The sequence below is a fragment of the Camarhynchus parvulus genome, chromosome 9 (assembly GCF_901933205.1).
Source record: "Camarhynchus parvulus chromosome 9, STF_HiC, whole genome shotgun sequence".
Classification (NCBI taxonomy): domain Eukaryota; kingdom Metazoa; phylum Chordata; class Aves; order Passeriformes; family Thraupidae; genus Camarhynchus; species Camarhynchus parvulus.
The window spans coordinates 1,744,513-1,764,661 of record NC_044579.1 but is presented as its reverse complement, the minus strand read 5'-3'; the positions used below and the strand labels follow the sequence as shown (position 1 = coordinate 1,764,661).

Below are 20,149 nucleotides of genomic sequence, written 5' to 3'. Positions count from 1 at the left end.
GTTTATGGGCTCCAAAATTGGGATAAGGAGTTCAGAAATAGCCCTGATTCAATTTTCCTGGGCTTTTTGCAAGTGTGGTTTGTTCTGGTGGAGCCTCTTAGGTGGGAAATGAAATTAAATGTTTCCTTTAAAGCAGGATTTTCACCTCCCAGAGCAGCACGTTCATTTGCTCCCGGGATATTTTTGGGTTGGTACAGGAGGATCAGCAGCTCCTTAAGGTGAGGCTCACTCTCAGTGTTTATTTTGCAGGGGATTTTCTGCTCCCTAGAACCCTAAAACAGCCAAGATGCAATCCCAAAGCCAAGCAAGGCAAAATATAATCTGGTTTTGAGCTGCTGAGCTGGCACAAACTCCTGGGCAGGGATCAGCTCCAGGCTTTTCCTGGGGCTTTGCAGCTGGAAAAGCCACCTGGAACCTTCCTGAGCCCAGCCTGGTGCTCCTGTCAGCCCTCATCCCAAGGCAAGGGGCTTCTCCCCAAAAAAAGGATTTGTGCAGGGATTTCATTCCTGTCAGGCACCAGGACTTGCCAGCAGAAACCTCCCAGGTGCTGGAGCAGCAGCTGGAACATCTCAAGCCACGATTTTCCTTCTCCTTGGGAAAATCAGAGTGGTTTTTATGGAGCTGGAGGTCGGTGTAAGGGTTTGGACTCTCCAGAAGGGCCATGGATGAGGCTTGGGAGGTTTTCATGTTTAGCACCTTTCTTTTCTTTTGGCCTCTTAGCAAAGCTCATCCTTAAAGGTGTCTCCCAAAATTCCCTTTCCTTGCTCTCCCAAAATTCCCTTCCCTTTAGTTTTCCTTTAAACTCCCAAAATTCCCTTTAATTTTCCTTAAATCTCCCAAAATTCCCTTTCCTTTAAGAAGCTCCTTGGTGCTCAGCCTTCCCTTTTGTCCCTTTTCCTTGCCCCAGACTCTCTCCCTCAGAAATGCCATTATTTGGCTGTGCCATCGTGTCGGCTCCAAAATAAGTTTCTCACTCTTCTACACACCAGGTTTTTCCCCCCCTCAACATTTCCTGCTGTTATTTTATTTGTCTCAATTTAGATGAGTTCCCAGCACACCCACAAGATTCCCAAATCCTGTTTTTACCCTTTTTTTTGCTCAATGTTGGCAGCATTTCTTTGAACCTCAACGATTCTCTCAGATGTTGTTTTCTCATTCCCTGTTTGTGTCCCGCCGTCGGTCGTCAGGAAACAAACCCACTTTTTTTGGGGTGGAAAGTTGAAATTCCACGTTTTCCTGCCCAAAATTATTCTCTCACATTTTTTTGTCCCGATCTGTCGAGACACTTCAAGCTGTTGAGATGATTTTTTTTCCCATTCTGCTCTTCTCTGGTTTCACCACAGTTCATCCCTTCAGTGTTTGCTTGCTCCAAGTGTTGCTGGGAATAAATCTGGATTTCTTATTTAAATTTATTTATTCCAGCAGCTGGGATCAGGCAGTGCCTGCAGGGAAGGGGTTGTGGAGGTGGATTTAAAAGCAGCTGCAGCTGGAGGTGATGTGCTGGGAGGCTTAGGCATGGTTTAGTGATCAGGTGTGGTAAACAGAGCTCGGGCAGAGATAACACCTGGGATATATCGTTCTGAGAGTAATCCTGCAGTTCTGGGGGATAGAAGGATGAGAGGAGAGGAGATTTAGAGTGATGCTCCCAGTGCTTCATCTGGAGATGTTCCCAGAGCTGCCTGGCTGCGGTTGGAGTCCAGGAGTTTAGAGATTGGGAAGTCATCAGCTGGGAGGGGGGCTCAGCCGTGATCCTTGCCTTGGACAACTGTCCAAGGAAATAATATGGAAAAAGTGTCTGGAAAATGATGGAAAACCTGTGGAGTAGGAACAGTTCTGTGGAGATGATCCAGGTGGAATAATGAGCTGCAGGGTGAAGAATCCCCACAGAGTTTCTCCATCCTGAGGGGTGAAGTGAGGGAGCAGCAGCGTGTGAGGCACCACAGAGCCCAGGGACTTTGGGAAGAAATATTAATGATTTTGGGAGATGATAAACCAATGCCTGAGTGACAGCAAAACATAGGGAAAAACTCTCTGAAAAATGATGGAAAATCTGGTGGAGTGGGATTATTTCTGTGGAAATGATCCCGGTGGAATAATGGGCAGCAGGGGGAAGAATCCCCACAGAGTTTCTCCCTCCTGAGGGATGAAGTGAGGGAGCAGCACCAAAGAGCCCAGAGACTTTGGGGAGAAATATTGATGATTTTGGGAGATAATAAATCAGTGCCTGAGTGACAGCAAAACATTGATTTGCCAGCAGCTGTTTTGCTGGGAAATAAACTTGATCTCCCCAGCTTCCACCTCCGAGGCTGTCAGAAACCTGGCTCAGGACTTGTTCACCACCACGGCACGAAAACCCAACCAGCCCCTGGGATATCTCGGGTTTTCTCTGAATTTCAGATTTGTTTTTCCCTCTGAAACCTTGGCTCAGGTTTGCTTAAATTTCTGTTTAAACTCCTGGAAGTGAGAGGTTGAATATTTTTGGGAATGTTGCCAAAATATTAAGCTGTGCTGCGTGAGTTGCTTCGCTCCACGCTCCCGATAAAAGGTATTTGCTTTTTGTTGTCTCAAGGCTTGCCATGAAATCTGAAAACTCCAGGCTGTGTCACTTTAATATACAAACACTCCAAGCAATACAAAAGCCTTAAAATCAAAGCTGTGCTGTTATCTCTTCAGAGCAGGAGCTTTTTCAAGGAGCTTCTAATGCAGGAGCAGAATCACTTCCAGTTGCTGCTTTGAAGTTTTTTATAGTGTGCTATCATGGACCTTTAATCCCTGCTGGGGCTGCTCTTAAAAATAGGAGGAAATTGCAAAGTGAAGCAGTAAAGGGAAAGAAACATCTTGGACATTTAATCAGCCTCCCTTGGGAGAGGGGCTGGTGCTGTCCCCGTGAGAGGAAACCTGGTCAGGGCTGTCACTTGGAATGGCCCTGTCTGGGTGCAGCCTGGCCAGGAATAAAGATACAAAAAAAGGTGTAATAAAAGATATAAAATCTGCTCAGTTATGGCTACAACACTGATGTCACCCAGAGGGTCAGTGCTGGAGGTCCCAGCTCGTGGCAGGCACTGTTTATTCCCCTTTTCCTCCTCAGCTGCATAATTCCCTGCTCAGCCCCCCATTCTCCATCCATTCAGAGATGAAAATAGCTGGGAACCTCCTTGACCTTCTGCCTTGATAATAAGTGCAATTAACAACCCTAACGAGCTAGAGAAACACAATGACCATGTACCATCTTATTTAATTAAACTGCGTTTCAGGAAAATTTCCTTTCAATGGCCACTTAGATGACCATTTAAAGGAAAAGATTTCCAATCTTTTGGAGAGATTTCCCTGGCGTTGAATCACTGGGGTTGGAAAAGATTTCCAAGACCATCGAGTCCAGCCTGGGCCTGATCCCACTGAGCGCCACCTCCAGGGGTTCTTTGAGCACAGTTGGTTTCATCTTTCCTTTTTCTCACTTCCATTTCACTTGATGCCTCAGGTTTTAGTTTGTATATTTTTCAGCTTCTGTTCTGCTTTAGTGGGTGGGTCTGAGCTTCATATTATGGGATGGTGAGCTCTGTGCACAGAGCAGGGAGACAAAACAATTCCTGCTCCAGCTGGGCACCAAGGACAAATGATCCAAAGCTCAGCCCAAGAGCACAAACACCGTGGGCTGGAGAGAGAAAAACAAGCAGGGTGGGACTGCAGGGGCTAAAGCTGGAATGGGACAATGAACTGCAAGGTGCAAATGGAGCAGAACTGATCCCAGGGAGAGACCCCCGGGCGCGCTCGTGCATTTTGGGGCCATTTTGGTTCATCTTGGGTGCAGCCCTGGCTGGGCTCTGGTGCTGCCCAAGGTGGATCCATGGAGGAGATCCTTTGGATAAATCCCTGCTTTATTCTGGGACTCTGCCCAGCCTCTGCCCTGGGGCAGCCTGCACAAGGCATCACACTCTCTGTTCTCCCTTCCATCAGTATTTGTCTTCCTCTTTTTCTCCTACATCTGCCTCCTCCCTCCTTGTTTTCCCATCTTTTGGAATGAGCTGCTCAAGAACTTGAGGAATATGAACAAAACCACCTCCAGACCATTCCCTGCTCCCCACCTGCCTTCGGGCTCAATAACCAGAGATGTTCTGATCCCAAAAATCCTTTTTTTTATTCTTTCACATGTACATTTGTAGAGGGAAGCAGGAATAACATCCAGGCCCTGGTGTTTGTCCTTACTGGGGCCTGATTTATGTCCCTCCTGCTCTCAGGGGTGCAGCTCTCAGAGTTTGTGTAGTGAAATGCCTCCAGAAAAGGAGCAGGCTTTGGAAACTATTTGTGGGTTGGAATTGGCTGCTGTTCTATTTAATGAAGTCCCTGTCTTTGAGCCATTTAATTAAGTGCTTTATATAATTACTCTGTGACATCAATTCTGTCCACTCTGGAAGGTTTGTCTGTTCCTCCTGAAGGAGGTGTTTTATTTAATGGGAGTTTCTGGGTCCTGCAGATCAGGAGAAGAAACTGCAGCTGAGTTCCAGGGCAGTCACTCTGTAGCAGGGTGGAATCCTGAGATCCATCCTTTTTTTCCTTGGTCGCTGATGTCCCTGAAATTTCTCTGATTCCTCCTGGTTTTAGGAAAAGGAGCTGTGGCACCACAACCAAAGCACCTCTTCCCTCAGAGCCTTCACATCCCCACCTCTCTCAGCTCATCAGAGGGAAAGTTTCCTTCCCTGGAAAAAAAAATAAACCTTTCCTTACTTTTTTTATTGGGTTCCCCCATTTTTATTGTAATTTCCCCCTTTTTTATTGTTTTCTTAAACCCTCAGATACTCTCTTTTTTCTACCTTTTTTTACTACCTTTTTTCATTGTGATTCCCCCCTTTTTTTTATTGTTTTCTTAAACCCTCAGATACTCTCTGGGTTCTCAGATCCCAGGTATAGCAAGCAGGGTTTTCCATGGACAATTCCCCAATCGATCATTATTACCCCACTGTTTATACACCTCGGGATTCCAGGAGCCTTTTGAGCACCGAGTGGTGCCACAATCTCGTGTTTCAGCTGCTTATCACCCACATGATCCCCAAAATCTCTTTTCCTGGCAGCCTGCTGTTCCAGGAGAGGACACAAAAGTTTGCTTTATTCGGGATTAGTTTTACCAAACCAGGAATGTGGCTTGTGCGAGTGTTTCCCTGGCTGGGAAATGGGAAATAATTGGGATTTCATGGGTCACACCTGTGTCCCTGCAGTGTCCCCCTGTCCCTGCTGGGCACAGGGAGAACAGAATTTATCATTTTTCCATCCCAGACCTTGCTGGCTTCCTTGCCCCTGGTTCCAGCTTTCCTGGCTGCCTCCAGCTCAATATTTGGGTCACTACAGTGGATTTTTCAAACCCAAAGGGAGGGCAGGACCTCAGAAAATAACCATAATTACATCGAACCAGGGCTCATTGAATCTGCAGAAATTTTAATTCCTGAAGGAAAAGGGGATTGCACCTTTTCCCCGTTAACCCTTTGTGTGCAGGGTTTGTCCCAGGGGTGGAAGGGACAGAGCTGAGCCCCGTGGTGTCTCCATTCCTGGATTTCTCTGGAAGAGCTGCTGGGATGAGCCCTGAGGCTCCCCAGTTCCTCTTCCTCAGCCCAAAAGGTTTGATCTCATCTCCTCACAGCTCTGGGTGGAACACCAGGCTGATCAGTCATGGGATTTCTTAATAGAGAACTTTCTAAGGTCAGACTTAAACAGAAGCTTAGGGATTCTTCCCAACATTGGGAATTTATCTGGTGTAGGAAAAGCCTTAGCAGGGCCCCAAGGGACAACATCTCCTGCTCCAGGAGCTCTCCTGCTTCCCTCAGGGGATTTCTGGCTGGGGAAGGCAAAGTGAGAATATTTTATACATTGACATTCTGCTGTTATTTGAAAATTTCCGTGTGTTTGCTGCTTGCTGAGAGCTTTGGGGTTGTGCTGGATGGAATCACAGAAATATTCCACTTAGAGGTGCTGGGAAGGGTGGGAGACACGTTTGGGACCAGCTGGTGAACACTGCTGACATTCTAGGCAGCTGAAAACTGATTTTTATTTTTTTTTTTGGCTCCTGTGTAACTCACCCAGACTGAATCTTCCCAGTTCTTGGTTTCTGCTTGGCACAAAGTGAAGTCTCTAAATCAGGAGAAACCATTTAGAGGCTAAAATAAAATATTCCACTGCTCTCCCTGAGTGCTGGGAGGGAGAGAACAATGGCACAGAAAGATGAATGCTTCTTGCTCTTTAATTGAGTCTAATAGGCTAGAAATACATTTTTTTTCCCTCAACTACAGGAGCAGAATGAAAGGCTTCTGGTAAAACTGGTTTTTCACTCTAAAAAACCTCCTGCTCTTTGGAAAAGCTTCTGCACAGAGGCACCTGTGGAAATCCCCTGGAGTAGCTTTAAGGCATTTTAATTCCTAATAAAAGCTTTCAGTTGAGGGGCTGCGCTGATGCAGGGCTGCAGAGTTGGAAATGTCATTTCAAGTTGAGTCATTTTGCAAACCTCCTTTTTCTTTTTTCCTTCAGTGTTAACTTGATGAGCTCAGTGAAATCCAAAATGCAGCATTTTGCTGTATCAAAAGAGGCTTGGAAAATGAGCAGTTCAGCACCTGTGCAAATGCAGAGGGTTTATGGCACTCTGACCATTCTTTTTAGGGTTATTGCTCTCTCTCTTCTGCCTGTTTATGCCAATATTAAAAATGATCCCTTTTGCTTAGATTTGATTACAGGGATATAAGAAAATGTTTCAGTTAATCCTGCTTGGGTGAAATATTCCTGGCTGGCCTTCAAATGCAATCCCTGCTCACAAAATTTAGGAAATAAATTGTAATTTGGGTTTTTCTGCATTGTTACCTGGTAATGGCCAAGTCTTTTCAGGCATTTTAAAACCTTTTTTTTTTTTTTTGCAAACCTTCATTTCATATTCAGCTCATCTCTGCTAATAGTTCCACCCAATTAGCATCAAAATCAGGTGAGATCTTGACATCCCTATTTTATTTTTTTAGCACTTCAATCCCACCTGCTTTGCTTTGTGCCATTAAACTAAACTGAACGGTGCCCTTTGGTAAATTCAAATTTTAGCCAGACATTGATGTCCTTTCCTCGTGGGTGTTTGTCAGAATTTCTGTGCTTGAGCATCTCCCATTTTTGGGGTTCCATCCCCTCAAAGCAGCTCCAGCTCCCTGCTTGGCAGAGCTGACAGAAACTGTACCAAACACCTGCTCTGGGCCTCATTTCCCCACCAATCCTCATTTTTCTCCTAAAAGAAGCAATGATTGACTTTCTAATTAACATTCAGGCTTTGTGCATGTGCAATTTAGATGCTGGTGCTTTTCTTTTTGCTGCAGGAATAATTCCTTTACTCTCGTTATTCCTGGTATTTTTAATTTTGGGGAGGTGTGTGTGTGGTTGTCAGAGGAAATACTCAGGGTGGGATAAGCCAGCCCCGATGGGATTTGATATTTCCATATCAAATGTGGGAAATTTGGTGACTCCACAGCCTCTCAGGGCACCTTGTTTGACCAGGAAAAAAAGAAGGTTTAATTTAAGTTTTGATGGAATTTCCTGCATTTCAGAAGTCTGTGCCCATTCAGGATAAACAGAAATTGTTGGCTTGGTGTGTTCCCTTGGAAAATTGTCCTGTGACTTCTCCAATCCTTGTTGAAATAATTGATAAATAATTGATAAATCCAGAGGAATTGCACTCATTTGCTGGGGGGACACCTGCAAATAACTTGGAATTAATAAATCCAAGCACAATTCTTAATATTTAATAAATCCAAGCACAATTCTAAATAGTTAATAAATCCAAGCACAATTCTAATATTGCACAGGGTGGTCTAAAGGAAAACTTAGGGAAAATTAAGGAAAATTAGGAAAACTAGAATTTAGGAAAATTAAACACAAATTCCTGAATTTGAGATAAAATAATCCGTGTGCAATGTGCCTTCTGGCCTTCCTGGGGAAAAAACCAGCTCTTCAGATGTAATGTTCATTAATAATTAATTAATTACCCTGTGCTTGTGGGGGCAGTTCCTTTGGTTTTCCAGAGGAAATTCCCTGGTGCCACAGGGGATCAGCGAGCAGGAACGTGGGACACGACCCCAGGGATGTTTTGAGATTGCAATTTAATCTCTGATTGAATCTCTGGTTGGCTTTGGAAAATGAAATAGAACAAAAACCCCAGAGCAGAGGGGACTCCTGGTCACTCCCAGCCCTGGGATGAGCAGCATTCCCAAGGCTTTGCCTCCTGGAGAGGCATTTCCACTGAGCTGCATCTGTAGCACAATTCGTTCAAATTTGTTTGGGTGTTTCAATGCCAGAAAGGGTATTAAAATAAAACATTAATAAAGGAATAAAACAACTTAATTATCATTTATTTTTCTTTTTTTTTTTTATCTTTTTTTTGTTCAAAAACTGGAGCACGGAGCCCTTGCTGCTGTGTCAGGGAGGGAAACTGAAAAAACCCCAAATTAAAGCTGTGCCAGAAAAGGGGAATTTCCATTCCCTGTGCCAGGGGATGCTCCAGGGAGGGCTGGGGGGGCTGGGAATGAGGATTGAGCCTGGGCTGGTCCCTGCAGCTGCTCCCAGAGGTTACTCCGAGGTTACTCCAGCTTTACTCCAACCCCAACTCCAGCCCAACCATGCCCCCTGGTGTCAGTTCCCTCTGAATTAAAGGGATTTCAATTCATTAATTCAAATCAATTCTCTGGGTTTGTGTGTGTCAGTATTTATGGGCTGGGGGTGTACCAAGGGCAGGGGAAGGGATTCCACTCTCTGCTTTAAATGTAAAAAAAAAAACACATTAAATTTGATTCCGCTCTGCCACGTGCTGCTTTAAAATTTAGGATAAAAAATTTACAATAAAGACTTTAATTTGATTCCACTCTGCCACGTGGTGTTTTAAAATTTAGGATAAAAAATTTAGAATGAACACATTAAATTTTCTTCCACTTTTCCATGTGGTGCTGTAAAATTTAGAATAAAAATTTAGAATAAACACATCAAATTTGATTCCATTCTGCCACATGGTGCTTTAAAATCTAAAACAAAAATTTCGAATAAACGCATTAAATTTGATTCCGCTTTGCCAATTTGTGCTTTAAAATTTAGAATAAATACATTAAATTTTATATCACTTTGCCACTTGGTGATTTAAAATTGAGAGTAAACACATTAAATTTTATTTCTCTTTGTCACGTGATGCTTTAAAATTTAGAATAAGGACATTGAATTTGATTCCGTTTTGCCACTTTGTGCTTTAAAATTTAGAACAAACATATTAAATTTGATTCCACTCTGCCACGTGATGCTTTGAAATTTAGTATAAAATTTAGAATAAAATTTTAGAATAAACACATTAAATTTGATTCCACTTTGCCAATTGGTGCTTAAAAAATTAGAATAAAAATTTAGAATAAAAATTTAGAAAAAACACATTAAATTTGATTCCAGTCTGTCACTTTGTGCTTTCAAATTTATAATAAATACATTAAATTTCATTCCGCTTTACCAATTGGTACTTTAAAATATAGAATAAAAATTCAGAATAAACTCATTTTAATTTGATTCCACTTTGCCAATTGGTGCTTAAAAATAAAGAATAAAAATTTAAAGTAAAAATTCAGAATAAACACATTAAATTTGATTCCACTTTTCCACATGGTGCTTTAAAATTCAGAATAAAAATTCAGAATAAACACATTAATTTTGATTCCACTGTGCCACTTGGTGCTTTCAGATTTAGAATAAAAATTTAGAATAAACTCATTTAATTCGACTCCACTTTGCCAATTGGCGCATAAAAATATGGAATAAAAATATTAAGTAAAAAATTCAGAATAAACACATTAAATTTGATTCCACTTTACCAATTGATACTTAAAAATTTAGAATAAAAATTTAAAATAAACTCATTTAATTCGATTCCACTTTGCCAGTTGGCGCTTAAAAATACAGAATAAAAAAATTAAAGTAAAAAAATTCAGAATAAACACATTAAATTTGATACCAGTCTGTCATTTTGTGCTTTAAACTTTAGAATAAAAACTTCAGAATAAACACATTAAATTTGATCCCACTTTTCCGCGCGGCGCTATAAAATTCCGATGAAATCCGTGGCGTGCGCTGGTGGCGCTGTCCCAAGCCCTGAGCTGTGGGTGCGCAGCCCGGGGGCTCCCTGGGTGCCCATGGCGGGTAATTAACGGCGCTGTTAATTGCTGTGCAGTCGGCAGCGGAGTACGTGAAGGCGCGGCTGCCCGAGGTGCTGAAGCAGCACCTGCAGGACTACGAGCGCGACAAGGAGAACAGCGTGCTGTCCTACCAGAGCATCCTGGAGCAGCAGATCCTCTCCATCGACAGGGAGATGCTGGAGAAGCTCACCGTGTCCTACGATGAGGCAGGTATGGCTGGCTCCTCAGAATTCTCATTTTCCTGCCCCAAAAATCACTCTTTTCCCCAAACACCTTCAACTTTCGTCCTTGTTTTCTGAAATGTTTATCCCTCCTCAAGTGGTTCCTCAGAATTCTCATTTTCCTGCCCCAAAAATCACTCTTTTCCCCAAACACCTTCAACTTTCGTCCTTGTTTTCTGAAATGTTTGTCCCCCCTCAAGTGGTTCCCCATAATGCTCATTTTTCTGCCCCAAAAATGGTTCATTTCCCCAAACTCCCTGTGCAGGTTGAGCTTTTGTCCTCGTTTTTGTGAAATGTTTGTTCCTTCTCAGGTGGTTCCTCACAATTCTCATTTTCCTGCCCCAAAAATCACTCTTTTCCCCAAACACCTTCAACTTTCGTCCTTGTTTTCTGAAATGTTTGTCCCTCCTCAAGTGGCTCCTCAGAATTCTCATTTTCCTGCCCCAAAAATCACTCGTTTCCCCAAACCCCTTGTGCAGGTTGAGCTTTTTGTCCTTGTTTTTGTTCCTCCTTAGGTAGTTCCTTAAAATTCTCACTTTTCAGCCCAAAAAATGGCTCATTTCCCCAAACGCCTTGAACTTTCATCCTTGTTTTCTGAAATGTTTGTCCCTCCTTAAGTGGTTCCTCAGAATTCTCATTTTCCTGCCCCAAAAATGGTTCATTTCCCCAAAGACCTTGTGCAGGTTCAACATTCATTCTCATTTTTATGAAATATTTGTTTTTCCTGAAGTGATTCCTTAGAATTCACATTTTTCTGCCCCCAAAAATGGCTCGTTTTCAGTCCTTCCCTGAACACCTTGAACTTTTGTCCTTGTGTGAAATGTTTGTTCCTCCTCAAGTGGTTCCTCACAATTCTCATTTTACTGCCCCAAAAATCACTCTTTTCCCCAAACACCTTCAACTTTCATCCTTGTTTTCTGAAATGTTTGTCCCTCCTTAAGTGGCTCGTCACAATTCTCATTTTCCTGCCCCAAAAATCCCTTTTTTCCCCAAACCCCTTGTGCAGGTTGAGCTTTTTGTCCTCGTTTTTGTTCCTCTTTAGGTAGTTCCTTAAAATTCTCACTTTTCAGCCCGAAAAATGGCTCATTTCCCCAAACGCCTTGAACTTTCGTCCTTGTTTTCTGAAATGTTTGTCCCTCCTCAAGTGGTTCCTCACAATTCTCATTTTACTGCCCCAAAAAGTGTCTCATTTTCAGTCCTTCCCCAAGGTCCTTCAAATTTTGTCGTCCTTTTTGTGAAATGTTTGATCCTCCTGAAAGGATTCCTTATAATTCTCATGTTACTGCCCCCCAAAAAATTGTTCATTTTCAAACTTTCAGTCTTTCCCTTGTTTTTGGGGAAATGTTTGTTCCTCCTGAAGTGGTTCCTCACAATTCTCATTTTTCTGTCCCAAAAATCCCTTGTTTCCCCAAACCCCCTGTGCAGGTTGAGCTTTTTGTCCTCGTTTTTGTTCTTCCTCAAGTGGTTCCTTAGAATTCTCATTTTTCTGCCCCAAAAAATGCTCATTTTCAGTCCTTCCCTGAACACCTTGAACTTTTGCCCTTGTTTTGTGAAATGTTTGTCCCTTCTCAAGTGGCTCCTCACAATTCTCATTTTTCTGCCCCAAAAATGAGGTTTTTTCCCATGTTTTTGTGAAGTTTTTCTTCCTCCTCAAGTGGTTCCTTAGAATTCACATTTTACTGCCCCAAAAATGGCTCATTTTCAGTCCTTCCCCAAACACCTTGTGCAGATTCAACTTTTGTTCTCGTTTTTGTGAAGTGTTTGTTGCTCTTCAAGTGGTTCCTTAGAATTCTCATTTTCCTGCCCAAAAATGGCTCATTTTCAGTCCTTCCCTGAAGACCTTGAACTTTTGTCCTCGTTTTTGTGAAATGTTTGTGCCTCTTCAAGTGGTTCCTTAAAAGTCTCATTTTCCTGCCCAAGAATTGCTCATTTTCAATCCTTCCCCAAACCCATTGAACTTTTGTCCTCTTTTTTGTGAAATGTTTGCTCCTCCTGAAATTATTCCTTACAATTCTCCTTTTACTGCCCCCAAAAAATTATTCATTTTCAGTCTTTCCCCAGCCCCCTTGTGCAGGTTGAGCTTTTATCCTCATTTTTGTCAGCTTTTATCCCCATTTTTGTGAAATGTTTGGTTTTCCTGTCCCAGGCTGGCTGGGGATGAGGGGACACTTCTGGCAGCTCTTTGTGCTCTGCTGTTAATTATTTTAATTATTTCCTGTGTCTCTCCATTGGCACCCCCTGGATTTTGCTCCTTTCTCCTTCACAAATTCCAGATTTTTGGCCTTTCCCAGCTGGGAGTGGACTGGGCAGGCACAAAATCTGATTTAACCCTGACACGAGGCCATGGGCAGCCAAACCCAGGCAGTTTTTGGGGGCTTTTTGAACAGTGAACTCCCAGTTTGCAGATCTGATACTTTTCCTGTTATTTTCTTTTCAAGCAGTCAGAAATTTCAGCTTTTAAATCCTTTTGCAAAATACACCTCACACCAGGAGCTTGGCTTGTGGGTTCTCAAAGGCCAGCACGGGTCAAATGAGGGTGCAGAATATTTCTTTCATCACATATGGCCTGCTTTTAATAATGCACAAAAAATAAGCTTCAAAATTTGTTGCTTTCTGTCACTTCTGTTGATCTTTTCTCACACAGAATTTCCCAAAATCCTATAACTTTTTTTCCCCTTGGTTTGGTCACTCCAGCTCCTCTCCACTTATTTTCATTTAAAGCAGTTTGTTAGGGAGGAGAAAATGCAGGGGAATTACTGATTCCTGTCAGAAGGAAAAGAAAGCTTTTTCCTTTACGGAAATCTCAGTGTTTGTATGGCGAAAATAAAGATTAAAACTGCTTGAACCACATATTTGGGGATTTATGTCATCCAGCAAAAATCATGTGGAAATGAGAAGCTCCGTAATAACTGGTTTAGAAAATTCCCAGCAGCACAGCTGTAAATGAAAGCCCAAAATTCCAGCTTGATCAGAGATGAAAACACAGCAGTGGAGCCCCTCACCCTCCTAATTGTGCCCCTTATTTATGAGAAAGGCAGAGATGGCTCTGCCTGCCCTTGGAACGAGAGCTGATTGTGAGCAAAGCACAGAAAATGGGCAGTTAAACGTAATTACAGCAGCTGCTGGTGATCCTGGGTGCTCCAGCCCTTGGTGCTGACATTTTCCCTTTTTTTGGCTTTTTTTTTTTTCCCAGCAAAATCAACTGAATGAGGAACTCGAGCTGCAGGTGGGGCACAAAAAGCGAAGGAAACAATCCTTCAAAACTGGCCAAAAATAGGAGTGCTGGTGGTGAGAGGGGAGGAAATGCAATTTTGTCTGGCAGGGGGTGATGTGAGGGATCCCCCAGAGCCATCCTGCAGCCCTGCCCGGGTTCCAGCTCTGCAGGAACGATGAGCAGCTGCAATTCCAGCAGCCAGGGAAGCTGCCAGAGGAGGTGTCTGGGGGGCTCCCGCGCTGATTGTGTGGGCAGGGAAGCACTTCCACACCTTTTCCAGCCTTTCCCATGCCTCTGGGAAGGACCACTTTGCACCCCCAGGTAAATCCTTTCTCCCCAGGGATGTTTCCCAACGTGGGTCGAGTTCAGCTGCATCCATTGCCAGGAGAAAGCTGAAATGCTCTGGGCTTGGCACAATTTTGGGTGATAATTTGGCCTTTCTGGCAGCATCCAGTGTTAATAAAGTGCAGCCTTGATGGACTCCACATCCCAATGTGGATCCTTCCCTCTTTTTTGTGAATCTTTCCCTTTAGGAAATCAATCCATCAGAGCTACACATAAAATGAGTTTGTCTGGGACTATCAAGTGCCGGCAAGACTTTTTGTGAGGTTTGAGTAAGGAAGCTTTAAAAAATGAAAGGAGGCCAAAAGTGACAGATGGGGACAAATCCTCTCCTAATCTGTAAATCCTTTAGTTTAAAAAGTGGCATTCTTGACTAGCTAAGGCTGGGGCAATTTTGTGCAAGAATATTTGCTCCCAACAAAGCTTTGCTGGCTCTTAATCCCATTCCTTTGATTTACAGCATCCCTCAATATCCGAGGTGGTCAGTGCCTGATCTGTGGCAAATTCTGGTTATTTAAGGGCATTTTAGCATTTAATCCCAATGTTCCAGGGAATTCCAGCCTGCTGGTGGTTTTGTCCTGTGGGAAATGGTTTTTTTTTTCTTTAATGGATGGCCCTTCTTCCCCAGAAATCCTGAAAAAATTGAGTTTCATTACTGCACAACAAAAAAAGAGATGGAATTCATTTTTCCCTGCTGTCAAACAGTCCTGCAGATATTGATATTTAGGGATTGCATCCAGAGCCAGAGCCAGCCCCAGAATGGGGTTTTTTTTTAGCTGATATTTGCTAGTTTTGGGTGAGGGGGGCAGGAAGGGGAAGATGGGAACTGGAAAGGAGATGGGAAATGGGAATTATTCCTCCAATTTTAAGGTGGGCTCAGTGCTCAGAACTGGAAAGAAGACGGGAAATGGGAATTATTCCTCCAATTTTAAGGTGGGCTCAGTGCTCAGAACTGGAAAGGAGATGGGAAATGGGAAATGGGAAATATTCCTCCCATTTTAAAGTGGGCTCAGTGCTCAGGGGGTCACACCTGGGACTCCTCAATCTTGGAAGTCCTTCCCACCTCAACCATCCTGGCATTCTGTGACAGGAGCAGCATTTTCCTGCTGATCAGGACTGTCCATTTCATGACAGAAATGTGATTTTTGTCACATCTAAGAGCAGCCCCTGTGTTCTGTGTCTCCCCCCCTGTGTCCGTGCAGGCACCACGTGTCTGATCGCCCTCCTGTCCGACAAGGAGCTGACCGTGGCCAACGTGGGCGACTCCCGGGGCGTGCTCTGTGACAAGGATGGCAATGCCATCCCCCTGTCCCACGACCACAAGCCCTACCAGCTGAAGGAGAGGAAGAGGATTAAGAGAGCTGGTGAGTTGCTGGAAGGTTCGGCTTTTATTTGTCACTAAAATTGACGTTTCCCCCGGGAGAGGGTGGGAAGCGCCCAACTGAGGCAGCAGCAGATCAAATCTCCTGTTCTCCACCCAAAATTCCAGTGGGATGTCCCAGGGCAGAGGTGGCAGCAGATCAAATTGCAGTTCATTGTCCCATTCCAGCTTTAGCCCAGGCAGTCCCACCCTGCTTGTTTTTCTCTCTCCAGCCCACGGTGTTTGTGCTCCTGGGCTGAGATTTGGATCATTTGTCCTTGGTGCCCAGCTGGAGCAGGAATTGTTTTGTCTCCCTGCTCTGTGCACAGAGCTCACCATCCCATCATGTGAAGCTCAGACCCACACTAAAGCAGCACAGAACCTGAAAAATATAAAAACTAAAACCTGAGGCACCACCTCCCACATTCTGAGCTCTGTAACCCCTTAGGATGAAACTTTGGGGGGTCTGGCAAAAACCAAGAGCTCCTTGGATGTTCCAAAAAGATCCTTGGATGTTCCATAGAGCTCCTTGGGTGTTCCAAAGAGCAGCTTGGGTGTTCCAAATTTGCTGGATATTCCAAAGAGCTCCTTAGATGTTCCAAAGGGCAGTTTGGATGGTCCAACGAGCAGCTTGGATGTTCCAAAGAACTGCCTGGATATTCCAAAGAGCTCCTTGGATGTTCCAGAGAACTCCTTGGGTATTCCAGAGAGCTCCTTGGGTGTTCCAAAGAGCAGCTTGGATGTTCCAAAGAAAGAGCAGCTTAGGTGTTCCAGAGAGCAGCTTGAATGTTCCAAAGAGCTCCTTGGACATTCCAAAGAGCAGTTTGGACATTTCAGAGAGCTCCTTGGACATTCCAAAGAGCAGTTTGGATGTTCCAAAGAGCTGATTTAAGCATTGTTTTCCCCCAGGTGGGTTCATCAGCTTCAACGGCTCGTGGCGCGTGCAGGGCATCCTGGCCATGTCGCGCTCGCTGGGCGATTACCCCCTGAAGAACCTGAACGTGGTGATCCCCGACCCCGACATCCTGAGCTTTGACCTGGACAAACTGCAGCCAGAGTTCATGATCCTGGCCTCGGACGGGCTGTGGGACGCCTTCAGCAACGAGGAGGCCGTGCGGTTCATCAAGGAGCGCCTGGACGAGCCGCACTCCGGCGCCAAGAGCATCGTGCTGCAGTCCTTCTACAGGGGCTGCCCCGACAACATCACAGTCATGGTGGTGAAGTTCAGGAATAGCAGCAAAGCAGAGGAGCAGCAGTGAGGAGCCCCCGGGCCCGCTCAGGACTCAGAACAGTTTGTGTGTGCTGGGAAGCTCCAGGAACGCCGTGCGGGCTCTCCCGCGGCCGCCGATCTCTCTGGGCTCTGCTCGTGGCTTGACAAAAGGAGCAATACAACAAATAAATCCGTGCTGAGCGACCACAAGAATCCAGTTTGCCCCCTGTCCCTGCCCCGTGCCCTCGCTGCTCACTAGGAAGCGACTGGAACCTCCCATTTCTCACTTTTCTTTAGGAATCCTGTGTAGGTTTTGGTTTGATTCCTCCCCTCGTGTGCCAGCCCCAGGCTGGCTCAGGGCACGGCAGGGACAGGGCAGTGCTGCTGCTTCTCCCTCCTGGTGTCACTGCTCAGGAGCTGCTCTCATGTCCCTCATCTCTGCACCCTGCAGTGGCAGGGGTGAGTGGAGAAGGGTTTGTGAAGTGAAGGAGGAAGAGGAGCCAATCTCAGCCCGCTTTGTTCAACCTGCCCCCACAATAAACCCCTGCCGAGCATGTGAGTAGGTAGAGCTCCTGAATCACCACGTTTATTCAGGCTGTGCATTACTCTAGGACAGTTCTTCTAGGCCATATTGTATCCAAACCAACTCATGGTGAACTTCAGCAAAGCCCTGGGAGCTCTGAAGCTCCTGGATGGGAGCAGAGCTCAGCTGTGGGAGCAGAATGTGTGTCCTTCACCGAGATCACCCTGACCTTACTGCTGTGGCATGGACTTGGAAAGAGATGTGAGAGAAAATGGATTTCACTGGTGACTGTTGGGAAGCTCACCCAGGCAGGGCGTTCCTCAGAGCCACCTAGCTGGAAGTCAAGCCTGGGAGAGGCTCCCTTGTACCACTGCAGATGGATTTGTGGTGTTAATCCCAGGGCAGACCCCTCTGGACGGGCCTTTGGGATGACATGCAAATGCCAGGCAGCATCGATGCACTGTAGAGATGAAAGGTTGTGTTAAATCTAGCTTTTAAAAGTGTGTTTAGATCTAACTTTCAGTATTTAATTGTATTTTGGGATCTGTGACTGCTCTAAGTTGGAGTGAGGACAGTTTGGGTTTGCTGCACCCGTGGTACCAGCTGTGTCATGGCAGAGGGACAGGGCAGGCAGGATTTTGGATGGCTCCTTTATCCTTATCCTGCCTTACAGAAGTCCTTGGGATCTCCCCAGAACATGGCCCTGGACAATCTGCTCAAGTCTTCATGGTGATGGAGGCTGCCTGTGCTTGGTGTGGAGCTGGGTCAGGGATGTGATGGATTCCCTGGCCTTGCCTGTTCCTTGGGAGAGTCCAGTATTCCTCATTTCCCAGCTGTGGCCCCCCTGCTCACCTGCAGGGGTCTGGGGAGGTGCCGAGGGGGTCGGGGTCTCTCAAGGCAAAAAATCAAAGAGCACAAACTTCTGCTCGAGAAGGAATCCCCATCTTTGTCTTGTTTTGTCCCTGCGTCACCTCTCCCCCAGCAAACTTCCCTCCTTTAATTTGTTTGGGGCTAATCTCAGCCCTTAATTGGCTCTGGTGGTAATTCCAGAATGTGTCTGGAGCCCTGGGAGAGCAGGAGAGCCCCTGAGCAGTGTCCAGCAGACAGGCAGGAGCCTGCCCTGCTCCTTTCCCTGCCCTTTCCCATCCTTGGTGCAGCTGAGTGGCCCTGGCTGCTCAGCTGGGCAGTGAGCAGGAATTGCTGATGACTGCTTCAGTTGTTGCAGCGTGCACAGAGAGTGAGGGCAGAGTGCTGCCAGTGCAGCCCCGGGGTGAGGGTGATTCCATGGGAATGCTGGGTCTGGCCTGGAATGGCACAGAGCACTGGGGGAGCAGCTCCAGGCAGAGCTCGGGGTGTGGAGTTTGCCTTCCCTGTCCCCCTCAGTGTTCCCCTTGTGCCTTCCCTGTCCCCTTCCCTGCTCCCCTTGTGCCTTCCCCATCCCCTTCTGTCCCCTTGTGCCTTCCCTGTCCCCTTCACTTCTCCCTTTGTGCCTTCCCTGTCCCCCTCAGTGTTCCCCTTGTGCCTTCCCTTTGGAGGGCACAGCTCCTGAGGAAAAAGAGGAATTCCAGCCAGCAGCTCTGAAGGAGAGGGATGTTTGTGAGCCCTGCCCCATGCCAGGCCCTGCAGGAGCTGCACTGATGGCCATGCCCAGGAGGACAGCGCAGATCCAGCTGGGGTGGCAGCTCCTGGAGCGTTCCTGAGGGATCCATGAGCTCTGAGCACAGGAACAGGAGCCAGGAGGGAGCCCTGGCAGGGCAGTGAGCCACCCCACGGCATTCAGGCAAGCCCAGCAGGGCAGGGGGGGTTTGCAGGTTTGCTGGATCGTTCCAGGATCATTCCCTGTCCCTCGGGCAGCTCCCAGCCAGCCCTGTGCCAAGCTCCAGGGGCTGCAGCTGCAGCAGGAGCTGGCTCAGCACCTTCAGCTTCCTCCCCCTCCCCAGCAGGGCTGTCCTGGCCAGAGCCATCCATGCCAACGATCTCTGCTCAGCCCGGGGGTTTTTTGCTTTGATTGCTTTGAAAAAGGAGCTTCAGCTGCTCCAGGTTTGAGAGGAAGGACTGATGGAGGCGAGAGGCTTCGTGTGGTCTCCCACATCCACGCGCAGCGCCTACCTGTGCTCCCAGCTGGAAGGTTTGCAAGCTTTCCCTGCAAAGGGAGGCATTTGCCAGCTTTCCAGTGCTGCTGGTTTGTGCCAAACTCTGTCGTGACACAGCTGGAGGCCGGCAGGATGAACTCCTTGTACATAATTGCTGATGCAACCTGACCAGTGCAGGGCTCTCCCACTGCCTTAACGCTCCATCCATCCTCCATCTGGGAAGGTGCTGTGGCCAGGAATTCCCTCTGGCTGTGGCAGCAGGGCTCCAGCCTTCCTGCTGCTCTTCTCCCAAACACGGGGAGCTGCCTGGGCACGGCTGGGAGCTCCTCCTGCCCAATCCCTGGGCACGGCTGGAGCCCCAGGGCACGGCTGGAGCCCCAGGGCACAGGGAGTGGCTACAGAGGAGCATCTTCAGATGGCCCAAAGTGACAAAGGGACCTTGAACCGCGAGGCTGAGCCAGTGCTTGGGAACTGGGCTGGTCCCAAATTGGGCTGGTCCCCAATTGGGCTGTTCCTAGGGACATTCCTAGGGACATCCCAGCTCCCAGGGCTTGGGAATTGGGCTGTTCCCAGGGATGTCCCAGCTCCCAGTGCTTAGGAACTAAACTGGTCCCAAATTGGGCTGTTCCCAAAAATGGGCTGTTCCCCAATTCATCTGGTCCCAGGGATGTCCCAGCTCCCAGTGCTCTGGAACTGGGCTGTTCCCAGGGGTGTCCCAGCTCCCAGCTCTGGGGAATTGGGCTGTTCCCAAATTGGGCTGTTCCCAGGGACATTCCAGCACTCTGGAATTGGGCTGTTCCCAAATTCAGCTGTTCCCAGGGGTTTCCCAGCTCCCAGCTCTGGAGAACTGGGCTATTCCCAAATTGGGCTGTTCCCAAATTCATCTCGTCCCAGGGATGTCCCAGCTCCCAGTGCTGGGAATTTGGGAATTTGAGCTGGTCCCAGGGATGTCCCAGAGCTCAGGAACTGGGCTGGTCCCAGGGACATTCCAGCTCCCAGTGCTCTGGAACT

At 46.5% G+C, this 20,149-nt stretch overlaps 1 protein-coding gene across 1 annotated transcript in view; it reads left to right on the top strand.

Moving 5' to 3' along the window:
• The window catches only part of PPM1L (protein phosphatase, Mg2+/Mn2+ dependent 1L), a 58,651-nt gene extending 40,913 nt beyond the window's left edge, over positions 1 to 17,738 (top strand). Inside the window, exons 2-4 of the mRNA XM_030954091.1 lie at positions 10,211 to 10,385; positions 15,155 to 15,316; positions 16,222 to 17,738. Of these exons, the coding sequence (XP_030809951.1) occupies positions 10,211 to 10,385; positions 15,155 to 15,316; positions 16,222 to 16,571 (687 nt within the window). The 3' untranslated portion in view covers positions 16,572 to 17,738. The remainder of the gene's footprint in view (positions 1 to 10,210; positions 10,386 to 15,154; positions 15,317 to 16,221) is intronic.
• Positions 17,739 to 20,149: the final 2,411 nt, after the last annotated feature.